Source organism: Daphnia pulex, chromosome 5 (genome assembly GCF_021134715.1).
Source record: "Daphnia pulex isolate KAP4 chromosome 5, ASM2113471v1".
Lineage (NCBI taxonomy): Eukaryota > Metazoa > Arthropoda > Branchiopoda > Diplostraca > Daphniidae > Daphnia > Daphnia pulex.
The window spans coordinates 6,241,466-6,259,227 of NC_060021.1; the positions used below are offsets into that span (position 1 = coordinate 6,241,466).

At 44.5% G+C, this 17,762-nt stretch overlaps 1 protein-coding gene across 8 annotated transcripts in view; it reads left to right on the forward strand.

Moving 5' to 3' along the window:
* The window catches only part of LOC124194749 (nesprin-1-like), an 80,671-nt gene that overhangs the window by 33,345 nt on the left and 29,564 nt on the right, over positions 1-17,762 (forward strand). For 5 of the 8 annotated variants that reach the window (XM_046589081.1, XM_046589082.1, XM_046589076.1 and 2 more), the window contains 27 exons: positions 46-3,312; positions 3,382-5,797; positions 5,874-6,053; positions 6,128-6,286; positions 6,355-6,528; positions 6,669-6,767; positions 6,905-7,075; positions 7,134-7,271; positions 7,338-7,559; positions 7,640-7,909; positions 7,970-8,296; positions 8,363-8,486; positions 8,552-8,751; positions 8,938-9,558; positions 9,621-10,253; positions 10,324-10,665; positions 10,743-10,925; positions 11,023-11,145; positions 11,470-11,618; positions 12,660-12,834; positions 14,251-14,559; positions 14,649-14,828; positions 14,955-15,101; positions 15,161-15,319; positions 15,482-15,844; positions 15,932-16,042; positions 17,527-17,547. In XM_046589081.1, coding sequence (XP_046445037.1) covers positions 46-3,312; positions 3,382-5,797; positions 5,874-6,053; positions 6,128-6,286; positions 6,355-6,528; positions 6,669-6,767; positions 6,905-7,075; positions 7,134-7,271; positions 7,338-7,559; positions 7,640-7,909; positions 7,970-8,296; positions 8,363-8,486; positions 8,552-8,751; positions 8,938-9,558; positions 9,621-10,253; positions 10,324-10,665; positions 10,743-10,925; positions 11,023-11,145; positions 11,470-11,618; positions 12,660-12,834; positions 14,251-14,559; positions 14,649-14,828; positions 14,955-15,101; positions 15,161-15,319; positions 15,482-15,844; positions 15,932-16,042; positions 17,527-17,547 — 11,263 coding nt within the window. The remainder of the gene's footprint in view (positions 1-45; positions 3,313-3,381; positions 5,798-5,873; positions 6,054-6,127; positions 6,287-6,354; positions 6,529-6,668; positions 6,768-6,904; positions 7,076-7,133; positions 7,272-7,337; positions 7,560-7,639; positions 7,910-7,969; positions 8,297-8,362; positions 8,487-8,551; positions 8,752-8,937; positions 9,559-9,620; positions 10,254-10,323; positions 10,666-10,742; positions 10,926-11,022; positions 11,146-11,469; positions 11,619-12,659; positions 12,835-14,250; positions 14,560-14,648; positions 14,829-14,954; positions 15,102-15,160; positions 15,320-15,481; positions 15,845-15,931; positions 16,043-17,526; positions 17,548-17,762) is intronic. The other 3 variants (XM_046589084.1, XM_046589077.1, XM_046589079.1) reach the window with 2 other exon arrangements.

Genomic DNA, 17,762 nt, shown 5'->3' on the forward strand with positions numbered 1-17,762 from the left:
ATTAAAATCTTTGATGGACTTAATTTACTTGTTGTATTCCAACAGATGGATAAGTTTCGAATCGGCCAGTGATACTTTGCGGAAATGGCTTGCGGATACCGAACAGCAACATCCGTCCGAAATTAAGTTGCACGCTACGCTGGATGAGAAACGAGCTCAACTCAGCACTTACCGGACGTTACTACAGGATGTTCTGGCCCATCAACAGGCCATTTTGGATTGCCGTGACAGAGCTCATTATCTACCCGAAGGAGGCTTCAAAGAAGATCGCGATAAAGTCGACGAATTTGTGGAATCGGCAAGCCAGAAACACCAGGTGCTACTGAAACGGGCCCAGTCGTTCGTGGAACGCTATGAAGCAATTGTGAGCGACCATCAACAGTACAGCAAAGCCGTTATGGATGCTCAAGAATGGCTGGATGCAACACATGGAGCCATCGACATGTGGGGAGACAACCGACTGGAGCGAATCACCTTGCACGCAAATGTTGAACGACTCAAGAACCTGCAAGTTGCTCTGCCCGAGGAAGAGTCACGCATCAAACAAATCCAGATTCTAGGCGAGAAAGTGTTGCCTGGAACATCGGAAATTGGCCAGAGTAACATCCGTTCGCAGATTGATTGCTCCCAGCAAGAGTGGGAGAGCTTACTTAGCACGCTCCAGTCAGCCATCGAGTCGCTGGAGAGCAAATTGAAGCAATGGAGCGACTACGAATCCCTGAAGGATCAATGCCAGCAATGGTTACGACAGGCGGACGGCAGTTTCCACGCAATCGATCTGAAGGCCACGTTGGAGGAGAAACAGTGCCAACTGGATCAGATGAAAACCATGCAGAGCGAACTTCGAAGCAAAGAGTTGGAAATCGACCAAGTTACGGAAAAATCCCAGCAATTGTACAAAAATCTTCAGTCGCGGTCATCTCAGACTCTGGAACTCGGCCCCAAATACCAACAAATCATGTCCCGTATCAAAGAACTGTCGGGCAAGTGGCAAGAATATGTCAACACTCACCAGGAATTTCACACTCGGCTTGAAGACTGTTTCAGATGGCTGGCCAATGTTAAAGCTAAGCTAGCCTATTGTTCCGATCTGAGCGCATCATCGCAGCAGGATCTTGACAAAAAGATGACAACAATTCAGGATTTGTTGATGTACAAAGAGGAAGGATTTACCAAAGTGCAAAATACGGTTGAATTGGCTCAAGCGGTTTTGGCCAACACGGCACCAGCCGGCCATGACTCCATTAACGCCACGGTAGACCGACTGAAAGAGGAGTGGGGTCTGCTGGCCTCCAAAATGATGGACACTAAAGCCAACTTGGACGAGATAGTGTCCAAATGGGCTGGTTTCCTGGAACAAATTCACCTACTTAACAAGATTGTCGAAAATGTTGAATCGTCTCTGGCCGAGAACACTGTGCTCCAGAACACGCTATCAGAGAAACGGGCGCAACTGGAACGTCTGAAAAATCTTGAAGAGAAGATCAAATGCGAAAGGATCGAAGTCAAAAGCCTCAAGAGCAAGGCGGCTGAAATGATGGCCAGTGGACAGCAGAATCAAGCCGCAATTCAAGCTCAGCAGATCCTGGAGAAGTTCCAACGTTTGGCCGAGCAGATCAAGACCGCCAAAACCAAAGCTGACGAAGAGTTCCGTGCTCACAAAGCCTATAAAGAAGCTTACGACGATTTGATGAACTGGATCAGCCGCGCCCGCGAAAAAGTGCCCGTCATGAAACATCGTCCCTTGGGTGACCGATTGGCCATCGAAGAGTCGGTGAAAGATTTGACGAGTCTATTGAACAAACAGGCACAGGGTCAACTGAAAGTCGAAGATATGCAACGCAAGAGTCAAGTGTTGCTGTCCACAACGGCGCCAACTGGCCAAGACACCGTCCGCAGCGAGGTGCGCGCTCTTCAAGAAAGTTTCGACCTCTTCTTCAAGGAAGTCCAGTCTCAAAAAGATCAATTATCCCGCACAGTGATTCAATGGCGTGAATATAAAGAGGAATACGAAAGATTGTCTGACTGGATTCAGCAAACAGATATTGAAATCAAGGCTCAAAAGAATGCTCTGCTATCGACTTTGCAAGAGAAAGAAAAGCAAGTTGCCGCAATTAAGGCCTTGGTCGATCGACTCGATAAGGGAGAACAACAAATCAACAAGTTTAACGAAATGGCAGCTGGTCTTCTCTCCTCCCATTTAGACACTTATGTCAATAATCAACTGCGCCATTTGAATTCACGCTACCAAGTCGAGAAGAATCTGGTGAAAGATGTGATGCTCAAGATTGAAACTAATGTTGAACACCATCGACAATACGACCAGACTTTGGCTAAAGCGAATAAATGGATCGAAGAGGCCCGTCGTGTTATTAAAACCAGCAGCGAAGCCCAAGTGGAAGGCGAGAGCAGCAAAGAAGAACTTCAAGAGCAACTGAATAAAATCCAGGATCTACTCAAACGACAAGAAGAGGGACAGACTCTTGTCCACTCTACTGTCAATTTCGGTGAAAAGGTGGCCCGTTACACCAGATCAGATGGCCGTGACGAAATTCAGTCTACACTCAAAAGTCTGCAACAGGATTGGGAAAGGCTGGTTCGTAAAATGGCCAATACCAAGGTCGCTTTGGAGACGTCGTTACTTCAATGGGCAGATTATTCCTCGTCTTGCAACAATTTGAAAAAATGGATCAGCGAGAAGGAGGCTAAATTGCAACAAGTCTGCGAACAGAAAGTCTCCATGGGCCGGAAGAGCAATCCAGGCTCGGGAATGCGAACTCTCAGTCTAGGTGCCCGTCAGGCCACATTGCGACGTACCAGCAGTTTTGTCCAAGACATTGTCTCATTTGAGCCTATGATTGAATCAGTCACATCCAAAGCCGACGATCTACTTCATCGCAGCCCTACCACTACCGAGATCAGCAACAAATACCAGAGTCTGAGTCGACAAGCTCACGAAATTTACGCCAAACAGAAACAGGTGATGGATGTCCATCAGTCATTCATCGATGCTGGCAACGAGTTCATGCACTGGCTCAGAGCCGCCAAAGAGATGGTCAACAAACTGTCGGAACCAACGGGCGATCGTGAATCTTTGAGCAGTAAAGTGACTCACGTCAACACGAAATTGATGACTGATAAGGCAGAAGGCCAACAGAAGCTGGAAGCAGCTTTAGAAAAAGCCGAAGCTGCTTGCAAAGCTAGCGACGAGGAAGACCGTGACATTGTCGAAGAAGAGGTGGCCTTCTTGCAGGAAGAATTCGACAACTACTGTGAGGCCCTCGCCAAATTGAAAGAATCTCTCGAATCAGGGTAAGAATCGCTTAATTTTTATTGGCTGCTTTATTCGTCTAATACATTTTATTATTTTGGAAATTTCAGATTAGTCAAGTGGACCGAATACGAAGACCAGTACCAAGATGCCGTCGAGTGGCTTGCCCAGACCGAAGGGACTGTACAGACTTTCAATCGACTACAGAACACGCTGCCTGAAAAGAGAGACATTTTGGAACAGTTCCAGAATCACTTGCAGGCCGTCTTCGATTGGCAAAAAGATTTGGACAGGCTGAACATGCGCGCTCAGCAACTGCTGGAAACTTGCGCCGATTCACGCGTCTCCAACGCAGTTACTTCCATCACCACAAAGTACAACGCCCTGCTGTCGCTGGCTAAAGAAATCATGCGCCGACTTGAGGTCCACTTCCAGGAACATCAACAGCACAGTGCCCTCTTCCAGGAATGCCAGGAATGGATCGAGCGCACCAAGGAAAAAGTGGTTGAATCCAGCGGTACCGGCGGCTCTGATAACCTGTCGGAACTCAAGGGACGTCTGCATCAAATCAAATGCATCCGCCAATCACTGGAACAAGGCCATCATAAGCTCCGCTACATCCAAGAACTGAAGGAACGTGTCATTCTAAATACGGAACAATCAGGGGCCCAACAAATCCAGGACAATACAGACGTCATCCGCGCTGAATTCGATAAATTGTCTCGCGATGTACAAGAAGCTCGTGAATCACTTAGCGCCCGCATATCGATTCTGGAAGATATCGACAAAGCGCATCAAATGTTTGTCGACTGGCTGCAGGAAATCATGGACAAGGTGCCTTCACCCGTCAACGCCCAAGGAGCTGAAGGCCTTACGGATTTGAGTGACAAAAAATCAGCTCTGGAGAAATACAAAGTTTTACTTCATGACGCCCTATCCCATGCGGATGTTCTGCAAAGATTGCAAGACAAATTGGCCGCTCAACCGGACCTACCTCGTGAAGAGTACGACTCAAGTATTGAACGGTATGAACAACTGAAAGCCACAATTCAAAAGACTATAAGCACGATGGAAGAGCTGGTCCAACAGCATGAAGAATACAAACAAGGCTACGTGGATGCAGCCGATTGGATCCGTCGTACAAGACTCGATATCCAGCAGTACGGTGACTTTAACGGTGAACGTGATGCTGTTGAAGAGAAGCAACGGAAATGTTGCGAACTCCGTCAAACCTACCCAGCTGGTGAACTACTGGTCGACAAGGCAGTCAAACTCAGTGAGGTTGTCATTAATGGTTCCAGCACCGAGGGACAGGAAGTGATCAAACAGGAACTTGCTCAGCTACGAAACGAATGGGAGTCACTTGTCTCTTGTTCGGATGAAACGCTCAAGTCTCTTTCTGATTGCTGTTCGGCCTGGTCTGACTTCCAAGACGTCTTCACGCGAATGAAGAAATGGCTGACAGAATTCCAGGGCAAGTGGGTTGAAGAATCAGCTCGCAATCTACCGGAAGAAGCTATCGAGCCTAGACTTACCCGCTGCCGTGAGTTGCTGAAAGAAGGTGAGAGTCAAAAGTCCTGGCTAGAAGATTTGAACGACCGATGCGAGATCCTGATGGAGCTCAGCACTTGCAGCCGCGTCCGCGAAGAAACTGTGCAACTCCAGGCTGGTTTCACTGCCGTCATGGGAAATGTTCAAAGTCTGTTGTCCCGTCTGGAGAAGACGAGAACAGACCACACAGATTTCGTCACATCCAAGAAAGAGTTCTCCAATTGGCTTGAACGGGCTCAAGGCACCGTGCAAGATTGTTCTGGCCAGTGCGGCAACGAAGCGAGCACCAAGGAGAAGTACGAACTCGTCCGCTCTATTGCCAGTCGCCTAACAGAAGGTCAGCATTTGATGAACGGTATGATGGACTCGTTTACCAAAGCCCTGAGTGCTAGCAGACCACAGAGCAGTCCAGACGACCAACAGAAAGGTTTCAGAGCCGAAATTTCAACTTTGCGGGCTAGTTGGGACCAATTGAACATCGACGTCAATAGCACACTTTCTCACCTGAAGGGCGCTATCAATCGGTGGGAAGAATTCCGCGATGCCTGCACTCGTATGGAACAATGGTTGGTAAACAGCGAACAGCAACTGACAGATTACCCTCAGTCAAAGGGTGAAGTCGGTGAGATGAAAACACTCATGGAGCGACTCAAGAGTCAGCAAATGGAATTTGAAAGGAAGAAAGCGGATCTGGATCACTTGCGACGTGAAGCCAGTGAGCTCTCCACCTGGGCCAACGATCAAAGCTGTGTGAATGTCGTAGATCAACTCCACGAAAAGTGGGGGAAATTGTCTGTCGTCACTGCGAATTACCATTCACGTCTCGAAGAGGAAATTCAAGAATACAACGCTTATCATCAAGCACTCCAAGATACAGAGAAATGGATCCTGCAAACTTCTTTCCATTTGATGGCTCACAATTCCATGTACATTACTACTCGCGATCAGACGGAAGAACAAACCAAGAAGCATAACGTACGTATTTTGTCCTATCCATCTAGCGGGAATTATACCCGTCGTTTACTAACGATTTTGTCCATTTATTTTTCAGGATTTGCTTGCTGAAATCTATACGTACCAAAGTACTATGGATGACGTCCGGTGCAAAGGCCAGGGACAGATTGTTCGCTACACATCTTCTAACCCGGGAATCAAGTGCGTAATTGAAAAGCAATTGGGTAATGTTCAATCCAGCTACAACGCACTTTTGAACACGGCGCTTCAAATTAAGGTTTGGATTTTTTCAACTGACATTTTTTAAAATTCAATTATTTGTTTTCTAAATCGCAATTGTTTCTTTTACAGCAACGTCTCAATGATTCTCTCATCAAGTTCCAAGAATACGAGGCCATCATCGAGAGCATCTTGCACAATCTCAAAGAATGGGAGCCACACATTGCTGAACAACTAGACACTTCCGTCGTTTCGATCGAGGATTGTAAGAAACAATTGGACGACATTAAGGTACGCGTGATTTAATTTGCTTAATCAAGTTGTCTGTGCAGAGTAAAGATACAAATTTTGCGGAATAGGTTACTCATGCCAAACTCCAGATCGAAAAGACCCGTCTAGCTCTCGCTGTCCAAGCCTGTGAGGCTGCCGCGGCCTGCATCTCGCGGCCCAACACTCCTCAAGATCCACTGCCTCACAGAGTTCCCGAAAACGAGTTGAACGCTCGTACAAAATTAGAAGATTTCCTGGACCAGGTAAGACTCCGATATTCAACAATCTGTAGACCATTAATGTTGTATGGTAGAAAGTTCGTTGTTAACCGCCTCTTGTCTTGCATTTGTGCACGTTCCTTACAATAATGTTGCATGTGTTGGATGGTGTAACACGCGTTCAGAAAATGGACGAACCACTGGCCATAGGCAGCATGTGGGCATTGTTGGATTTAGTCGAAGAAAAAGATTTGATGAATCGATTGGAGAAAGTGGAAGAAAAGGTCAGTCAAATTTTGTTGCTTGTTGTGCACTTGGAACGTGATTCGTGAGCTTTTCGAGAATGTATTCACGGTTTCGGCATAAGGGCCTTTTAAATTGATTTTCTAATAATAATCTTTTGTAATAAAAATATTTTTAGGTCCATTCTCGGATAACCGCATTGACAGCGGTCAATACCGATCTCGACGACTTCACTCGCAGGAGACAAGCAGTTTTACAATGGGCCACTGAATTAAAGGGCACAATCAATGACTTGAAACAGCGCAAGGCTCGTCTAAGACCCGAAGCAGCTCAACACGATATCAGTCAGGTAAGTGGGTCCGTAAACAATATTCCAGTTGATAAAAACTTACTGTGGTTTTTAATAGTTGATGGACACCAAGCAAGCCATCACAGAGAAACAAGGACTCGTGGACGAAATGGAACTGCAGTTAATGTCTTCTGCACCCGAGTCGATACCATGCGTCGTAGAATTGCGCGATGAACTCAACGTTCTCTACGATGAGGTAATAATTCAATTTTTTTGTAATTTTGATTTTAATTTTAAATCTCTACTATTTAACCGTATCCAGGTTTCGCAAGTACTTGACAAGAAAATGGACATGCAGAATTTAGTTGAAGAATATCGCATGATGCTGCAAGATTTCTTCACATGGCTGGACACTCTGATTAAGAGAGCCGAGAATGCGGACAAAGGACGTGGCAATATTATTGCTCAACGTGTCACTCTGATGGAACAACTGACCGCAGAGACATGTCAAGGAAAGCCAAAATTGGCTACCCTTTCTATCAAGGTATACAATAAAATCAGAAAGTTGCCGGTTGATTCAGACTGAACAGCGATAATAAATTACGTATTTTCCCTTGCTTTTAGGCCAAAGAAATTTCGGAAATTCTCAGTACTTTGGATGGGCAACAAGTCGAAGAGCAGCTGAAGGTTGCCGAAAGAAGATTTGGTGACGTCGAGCGTCGCATGCACAGAAAACTTCACTTGCTGCAAACTACCCACCAAGGGGCTGAAAGTGCCACAATGGACATCGCTCTAATCAGACAGTGGGTGTCCGAGAAGACCACATTAGTCCGCGACAAGGAATTACTGGGATACCGAGCCAAGAGTGCTGACACGAAACTTCAGCAAACAAAGGCAAGTTAAAATATCGTCTGGGAATTTTGAGCAAGTATAAACTTAACTTTTAATTCGCAGGGTCTTTGCAAGGAAGTAGAGATGCAGCAATTGGTCATTGAGAACTTGGAGCTTAGGGTTTCTAGCATAGCGTCTGACTTGGATGCAGAGGAACAAGCTCAGCTCAGAGCCGAACTGAAAAGTCTTGCTGGTGAGTATAGGACTCTCTGCCAGGGTGTCCGAACCTACGAACAAGAGTTGGACAAAGCAGTCAGCGACCGGCAACAATTCGAGGCTCAATTGGACGACACACAGAGAAAATTGGCAGCGCTAGTTGTTCAGAGCCAAGGCTACGAACTTTTGCCACTAACTTCATCCGCTACCGAAAAGCTCGCTGAAAAATTCAAGGTATATTTTCATTATTTAAATTTTGCCGCGAAAACAAACTGAAATGTTATTTTTCCATTGGTTCAGTCTTTGAAACAAGCTGTCAGTGATTTTGAAAGCAACGAGATGAATGATTTTAGGAAGCAAGTTCAGAACATTCTGAAAACCTGCAACGAAAACTCAAAGAATGAGTTGCAAGAGATTTCGCAAGGTAAATTTTCTTTGATGGAAATGTATTTAAATTTGAAGTAACATTGCGATATTTTGTTGAATTAGCTATTGACAAACAACTGGAAGAACTTTTGGCAAATTTGAGTGCGATGTTATCTCAGTTAGAGGACGCTACACGTCAACGCAAACAACTCGAAGGTATCATCGAATTCTGCCAATATTGGTTCAAGCAAGCGGACATCAATCTGGCTGTTGAAATCCGAAATTCAACAACTCCTGAAATTTTGGTCGAGCACATCATGGTGGTAAGAGAGAAAATACCTGTTTTATTTATTATATTGGTACAATTTTTTAATCAGAAGCCTATGAATAATTCTAAATTAGTGTTTTACCTTCATGTTTTTTTTTTGGCTAAGAAACGGCAAGCGTAGAAAAATATTATTTGAAACCTTTTTTTTTTAATTCTTACACGCAAATTTGTTTTATTACAGTTCGATCGACTGCTACAAGAAGCTGGCGGTGTCAAAGAAAAATTAGACGCTGCCGTGTCTCACAAGGACTTCATTTTAGGCTCGTTAAATAAAGCGGACCAAATGGAAATTCAAGGTAATCTACAGAGTCTATTGGATGGCTACAACCGGATCAACGCGGGAATTGAAGAGCGCAGCCGAACACTTCAGTCTTACGTCAGTCAGCAACGTGAAATTGCGGTTAAAGTTGAAGAAAGCATTGAATTCCTTAACAAAATTCAAGAAGATGTCCGTGCACTGAATAAGCCAATCGGATTCCGACCAGAAGACACGCAAGTCATGCTCAATTCCTACGAGCTGCTACTGGCGGAATTGCGAGTTTATCGCGAAAAGATGGAGGATTTGCAGCACCGCACTACTGGCAACAGCGGCGATTTGGCGTCGATTGTGAAACAACAAGACGAATTAATTGCTTCCATCGAAAGTCAAATCAAGAAGCTTCGTCATCTGCTCCTCCTCAGGCAGCAGTTTATGGCATTAGTTGCTGAAATCACCACATTCATTGCCAAATACAATGAAGTCGTCCAGGATATTGAAAAAGGTGGCAAGACTGCACAAGAAAAGATTCGTCGCTACGAAGATGTAAGTTTCATTTCTCCCCAAATAACCGTCAGAATTAAATGATAAGAACATATTTCGTACAGGTCATCTACAAAATTCAAGAATGCGAGGGACAACTGGCCACTGCCCAAGACAAGGGAGAACAAATTGCTGCTGAAGGATCCGTAACTGATCGCAATACCATCACCGAACAGCTGACGTCCCTTAAACATCAATTGAGTGCACTCAAACGAGCTGTCGAACAGCGTCGTGGTGAGCACGAAAACGCGGCTGCTGAATTCAAACGCTTGTCGGAGCAGCTTGACGAATTGTTGGATAAGATGCATGAACAGGAAGCCGTTATTCGATGCAGACCGTTGCTCCAGTTGACGGCTGAAAGTGTTGAACAGGAAAGCAGCAAACACCGAGTTCTTGTTGGCGATGTCAAAAGTATTCTGGTGGCCACAGAGACGGTGTTCTCGTCCATTCCTCAGGACAGCATGATTCCTTCAAACCTTCAAGAACGTATCAGTGAGGCCACTTTTCTCCGTGACACGCTCCCGACGGAATTGGCTGCTAGAGGTGATTATCTCAAGGACCAGTTGGCATTGCGTTCACAATACGAGAGCATCATCCGGCGTCTTAATAATTGGATGGATGAGGCCAGACTTCGTCTCAGGCCACCTTCAAATGGCGTCGATTTCGAACATATTGACAAGGAACTGAGTGAACACAAAGTAATTTTTTTTTTTCAAATTTCAAGGGAATTTTAATTTTAATTGATTGCAAATTAATTTTTTTTAATAGGCTTATTTCGATAATGCAAGCATTTCGCCCCAGTCCTTGCTTGACAGCATCAAAACGACGGCCGATGATATTTTGCAATCAGTCGACACGCCACAACAGAATGATCTGCAAAGTGAGGTCAATACATTGACTGAATCAATCAAGAATTGCCTTACTGCGGCCAACGATCGCCAAGATCAATTGGATAAGGATTCTCGAGCCTACAAGGAATACGAAAAATCGCTGGAGGAAGTGAAACAAGCCATAATTGCCAATACTCAATCAACAGAGGAGACGGCTACTAACATTCCAGCGTTGAAGAATCTGATTGCTTCCCTCGAGACCAAACTGGTCGTCCTCCAAGTAAATTTCTTACTCACTGAAATTCTTAGATCCTGACTAAGTCTTTAAACGAGAATTTCAATCATTCGCTTCAACAGACGGAACAGGCGAAGCTGAAAACCTTGCAAGATAAGGTCAAGAAAGTGGAGCAGCGTGCGGATGTCGCCAGCCGCCAGACGATACAGGAAAGCTATTCGACTGTGGCGAAAGATTGGCGTGACATTCAAGACGGTCTGATGGTGAGATGCAGTGATCTCAACGATTTGGTAGACACGTGGGAGGTGCGTTGACCTAATTATTTAAATTGATTTGGATGGAATCCAACGATTTCCAATTGAACTGTTAATTATATCCATCGGTTTTTTTTTGTCCTACTAGCTTTTGATATCCAAATCTCGCGCCCTTGGAGTCAATTTGACCGGCCTGGAGGAATTCGTTCACCGTTTGGATATGGAGGGTCGATCACGTAGTGCCTTGGAAGAAGCGCGACGAAGTTTACAGGTCAGTTTATTTATTTAACCTCTTTCTTTGGCAGTTTTCCACACACAAGCCTGTCGTTAAATGAACAATGCACTTGACCGTCGTGGACTTTTGTTTTCATCAATCGTTCCAGATGTTCCAGTCGCTTGCTTATCTTAACGTCACAACATTTATGTTTTGAGTACTTTGCACATTTTTTGTTCTATTTTGGGTGTTAAATTTGGCTTGTCCAAGTGTGAACGCGTTTTCAGACTTGTAAAAATTGGGAGAGGCCTAATACTTATTATTGGTGTGCCATTGTTGAATTAAGTGAGATTTAAATTAATTTTATTTACGTGTGATTAGGAATTTGAGTCGACCATCGTCGGGCTGAAACCTCAATTAAAAGAAGTTAACGACCTGGCCAAAGATGTCCTGGATTACATCAGCGCTTGTGAAGTGACTTCTCTATCTATTCAAGGCGATCTCACCGCTTTGGCAGACCGCCACTCATAGTAAGTTCCATCAAAGCCAATTCCTTTTTTTAACTGCCGCAGTTGTTGCGTTTTTGCCAACGATGGCGTCCGTGCTCGAGCGCAGAAACGTGCGAGGAAGGTAAACGATTTCTTGTAGGGTTGGGCTATGTTTATTCGTCTTTCGTCGAGAACTCTCGGAACGAAAAACAACCGAGTGATCAATGTGGTGCCAGGTGTAGGGTGAACAGACAGACACGTACTACCGCAGTCTTGAAATTCATGGACGATTCGAAGAATGACAATTTCCTTGGTGTTGGGTCCGTCCACTTATAACTCGACTCCCCAGACATTTTCGAATGTCTTCTCCGGCTGTGCATTATATAATGTGAGCTCATTGAAGAAGAATTTCGTGAAAAACTAGAGATTATTTATAGATTATTCGTTATTTAGTTTGCCAGGTGGCGATTCTGTTTAAAATGTGAGATGCGTTGATCTAGTTGTCCGTCAATACTTGTTGGTTGATTTTAACAAGAAAAGCATGATGTGTGTCCGTCTGTCGGTTGGGAGTAGGGAATGGAATCATTGGCACGTGACGCACGGCACGGCAGCAGCCGCGACGCGCAGTAGCTTCGTTTACTGCCTTCTAGACGCATATAGCTATTATTAGAACAGACTTTGAGAGGCGCCACGTGAAGCTGAAACTTGTACGCAATACTTGATGGCGGGAGGCCGAGATGCCGTAAATAGACCGACGTGGTGGGGAAATTTATCTCCGCCGTGTCCTCTTGGTTGTATTCAACCCAGGGCCAATGTCGTCAAGCCATTGCGCGTGGAAATGACAGGAAAAGTCAAGAATGTCGTCAGTCGAATCTCATTCTTTTGGTTTTCCACCATTTGACGACCTCAATATAGAACCAGAAACAGGAAACAGCGACTTTTTCTTCTCCGGTATCCAATTTAGAGAATTACTGGAAAAGAAGTCCGGTTGCTTTCCGCGTTGTCAATGATTAGAAGAAAAAGACTTGCTGATGTATTTAAATGATTTTAATGATTCTTTCTTTCTTTGTTACACCATTACAGTTTATTGGAAACGATTCAATCCCGTCTGCGTCGCGTCGCCGAGGAAGCCAATTATTTCGACGCCGTGCTGGACAGCATGAACCAGGTGCAGACAGGCCTTGAGAGTCTGCTGGCCGAGATCACCGATTTCGACGCGTTCAGCAGCCAAGTCGAGCGCGTGGATCAGGAACTGGCGGTGAGTTGAACCCACGACACTTTTCTTTTCCCCCATTCATTCTTGCGTTCCAACGAAATCTTGTCATTGGTGATAGCGACATATGTTGATGTATCCCACGCCGACTTTGATTTGAGCGAGTTTCATTGCGGTGGGCCAGAAAAAAAAACCAATACCGTAATGCCACCCGGGGAATTTAGATTGACAAAAGAATGTTACAAATCAAAGGCTGGCCGTTTTAGGTCGTTTTAGGAGTTCAGCATTGTTGCTTTGAGTTTGTGACCCAGCTAGCGACAAAACCATTCCGACAAATTCCATTCGATTTTCGGTATCATTTTGCTTCGTCTTCGTCGAGTTGTGGCGATCAGGCGTAACGCTATGAAGCATAAGAGAGTGACAGGAAGAAAAGTCTGAGAGATCCAATAGAGTAGCGTCATGACGACGGGCGTCTGCTGCTGTCTCGGATTTCACTGGAAAAACTCTCCGACTCGCCTCTCTCGTCGCGCCGATATAGAAAATAGAAACTGAGCTGGCACTAGTGATACACTCGGTGGAAAGAAAGAGGCCCGTCTTTTGTTTTTGTTGTTTTGTTAGTTCTCGCTCCCGACTGGAATTTGTTTTTTTCCTCTCATTCGTTTTCCTATTCGTCGAAAATAGTCCCGACTGCATCTTGGCTGTTCGCATGCGCGACATTGCGTCAGAAGAAGCGATACGAGTTTTTAAAATGTCCATGCAGCGCGGGAGTCTGTCCCAATTCGACGATACGATTCGACGGAGCTGTTAGGCTCAACGTGACCCTGCTCCAGCTGGATTTGTCTTGGTGTGGCTCTTCCAAAAAAAAAAAGACTGACAGTAAAACAAGAAGACAGGCTCCTTTTTTTTGTGCTCTCAAGTCTTCATCCTTGTTGTTTGGACTAAAAACTTTTGCACATCCGGTCGACGTCTTTTTTTTTAATTATTTTTAATATTCACGCCTCTTGCCTCCATCTCGAAAAGGGTTCACTCAGTCTGCGTCCAACCGTCGCAGCATTCGCTCTACAAGGACTTTGAGGTCTTTGATGCTCTCCATTCTTATTGACCTATTGATTGTCGACCTCCTTTTTGTTGTAGAGTACAACTTCTAACGCGTGTCGGGAATTGCACAAAAAGACTGGGAGCGTTTTGTCCATTTTTTTCTCTTTTATTGCTGGGGAATGGTGGATGCCATAGTCGCCTTTATCGATTGACTGTTCCCTGCCCCCTCACATTGAACGTTGCCATTTCTTATTTCGCTCATTAAAAGTTAATCACGTTTAATCGACTTGAGAAAGACTTGAAAAATTGCTGTGCTGCATCGGAGTTCATCGTTTGATTGTTCTTCTCTCTGCCAAAACGCGTTTCCAGTGCTTCCATATTTGATTGTGTGTGTGTTTGGTATTTTTATATTTGGCGTGGCAGAGCTTGCGCGAACGGTCGCTTAGCTGCAAAGAAGGTGTTCGTGCTTTGGCACTAGCGGCGTCGCAGCGATTTGCTCAGCTGGATCAGGCCAAGCCGGCCGAAGTGGACAAGCACGTTGCTATTTTGGAATTGCTGAGCGAGAAAGTCCTAGCCGCCATGGAAGAAAAAGATAATGAAGCCAAGAGGGCGCGCACCGTCCGCTACGAGTACCACCGTGACGTTGAGCAAGTCCAAAGTTGGATATGCCAGGCCGAGGGGCGTGTTCAAGATCGCAATCTCGAACCGCAAACTCTCAAGGAATTCCTTCAGGTTTGAATTTTTTTGCAGATCCGACGACAAGGGAGAAATTCGAATAATTCATCATCTTCTTTGAATGCGCTGTGTAATACATTTTACAGGAACTTCAATGCGAAATCGGTTTAATTACCGATCAAATGGACCGGGTTTCACGCCACGGCCAACTCATTTGCCAGCGGACACGAGATGAACACGAGCAACAGTTGGTGCGGACCACGCTGTCCAACTTGACCGATCAATTGCAACAAGTTCGGTCTTGGCTCGAAGAGAAGAAGCTTCAGGTACGGCCCGATCCTATTTTAAGCCTGCGCATCCCAATTCCCACTTTCCACCCCATACGGCCGGAATTCCTGTTCTCTTTTTTCTCAATTTTGGTTTTTTTGTTTGCTGCGTTTCACATTTTAAAGGTTGGAGATTCGATCGATTCATGGCAGCGATTTTTGCAACTGCATTCATTGGTGATTTCATGGGTTGACGAAAAGAAATGCTTCTTGACAGAGCCACTCCATTTGACCAGTTTAGTCCAAGCTCGTCAAAAATCCCAGGATTACAACGTACGAATTAATTTTTATGGCTAAAAAAGCAACAGACGATTGAATCGATTATTCGACAGATGGCCGTGAAAAGCTGCAAAGTGGCCACTAAAAATGTCAGCGACATGGGAAAAGAACTGTCCCGCATCTCCCAAGTGTCGAGCGTCGGAGCACTGGCCGATCAGATGGCTGAAGCTGAGCAGAGCAAAACTGAAGTTGAAACGCAGTTGCAAGAAAGGGTTCGACCATTTTTGTTTTCTTATACTCAATTATTATAGCGATGTCGACTATGTCGTCAAGGCGATATGGCGCCAGCTAACCGAATTATTTTGTGGCACCTTGCCACCTTCTCAAAATTGAAAATGCTCATCATTCCATTTCTTTCTTTTTTTGGCGAGCAGAGTGCCTTACTTCTAGAGATGACAGAGGAATGGGAACAGTGCGAGAAGAAATTAAAAGATGTCAAGAGTTGGCTGGAGAAGGCCAGGCAGACCTTGGACTCACCGCTAAACAAGAAACGGCCCCTACGCGATCAACTGTCGCTGAGGGAAAAAATGCTGGGCGACGTCACCATCCAAAAGACGAAAATCAACATGTCGATCGAGAAATTACAGGTGCATTTCCGTTCGGGGGTCACTGGGTCACCGGATGTTGTTCACAGCAGTACGGAGCTCATCGAGCAGTTGGACGCCCTCATGGTCGAAATCAATCAGCAATGCAAAACGCTGGAAGCGGCCGTCATTCAACTAGACCAACTACAACAGGTACGTCGGAATCCTGAATTGGAGAGTGGGAATTTAGGTGGAATCCTGCGTCGGTGGTGATAATCAAATTCAAATGAATTGTCGTAGGAGATCCAAGGACTGCGGGCGCAGGTAGTGCAGGTGGATCAGCAATTGCGTTTGGTATCCAGCCCAGCATACTCACCACTGGATCGGGACAAGGCTTTGGCCGAACAAAACGTAAGTGGATCTTCCTTATTTTTTAGGTTTATTTTACGGAAACTCCTTCTCTTTTTCCTGTACTGAATTCTCTACAACGTCGAAAGTTAAACCCCCCAATTCCCGTTCAAGTCTTCCATCTTTGACGTTTTTTAGTCCAGATTCCAATCCCGCAAATTCCCTCCACCTGTCCCTCCACACAGACAAAATAGAAATGACGTAATTTTTCCGCACAAGGCCTTATCTTTTTTTTTAAACATTGCAAATTCTCAGTCGACTTATTTTTTGAGTTGTCGGATTTATGTTTTGATGGAGCGACACCGTAGCTATGAGTTCAGTTAAGCATATTTTTCTTCATCCTCTTTTCTTAACTGATTAATTTTGTAACTGAAATATTTTCTCTAATTTTTAGAAATTTTTTTTTTTACAAATTAAGTTTTTTTTTCTTAAATTGACATTTAACTTAGTGACAGAGTTTCTGCGAATTATTTTCCTTTCTTTTTGACACAAAGCTTATTCATTTTTCTGTTTTAACTAGTTCTTCTCCTTGAATTTCTACCAAAAACTGATCGACGCCGTGAAAAATAATCATGCACAAACGAAATTAGTAATGAAAAAAAAAAAACTGTGCTCCGTCAATGTGCAACGGCGGTTTTCTGTTCTTCTTTAATTTTTACTTTTATTATTTACCGAAAATGGCAAAACCCATCCTGGCTGTTTGCATCTCAATTGGACGTTGGCTACGCCTGTCGTTTCATCAAAGCGTTTTCCTCCCACCAATTTTGTAAGAGAAAAAATCGTCAATCAGCGATGCGAAAATGACCAAGCAATCAGTCGACTCCATTAATTCAAACGAAAAAAAATCGATTTATAGACATACGGTATTAGACCACCACCACCACACACAGCACTCAACACACAACTATTCGATTTCTTACGCTTTGCTTCAATCACCACTTTCAGAAAACGCTTCGCTTTTCTTTGCTTCGTTTAAATGTTGGAGTAGAAAAAAAAAGAGCCGCTCTGGTGTGTTTTGTGGGGGTCTCCGGTCAACACACCATTTCCCCTTTTCTCCCTCTATCTTCCGTATATTTTGCATCGTATTATTTTACTCTAAAGTTTTGGTGGCTTTTTTTTTAAATTCCTTCACTTCGGGATTAAATTTATTTTTCGGATTTTATTTTTTGATTTTTATTTGACATTATGTAGTCTGGTTAAATGTGTTGCTCACATTGGTTCTGATTCTCTTTGTTATTTTTATTTTTATTTTCTCCCACACACCTTAATCCACACACACACATTCCCATCCGTTCCATCCGTCCAACATCTTCTCAATATCCGTCCATTCTCTTTGGTCTCTCTCACTCTCTCTCGCTCTCTGTTTGTTTTTTATTTTCGTTCCGTGTCGCTCGCTTACTGTTTCACTCCCTCTTTTGCGTTGACCTGGAACATTTTCACCATTCCATTCATGTTTGGAAATGGCGGTGTCCCCCCCAACTGTTCAGGTGTTTCGGGAGCGCTTGAAGGTACTTCATTCCAAAATCACCGCCCGCAACGAACGCATCAAACTGCTTATGCAAAGAGGAAGTCCCGACGTCGATCCGTTGGACACTTTATAGGAGAGCCTATCGTTGACTCTCAATCTCGCACTCTCTGTATCTATCTCGCTCGCGCTATCAATTGTATTTTATTTCAAACCGCTCAACAACAAAAATTCAACCACCGAAACAAATAACACGAT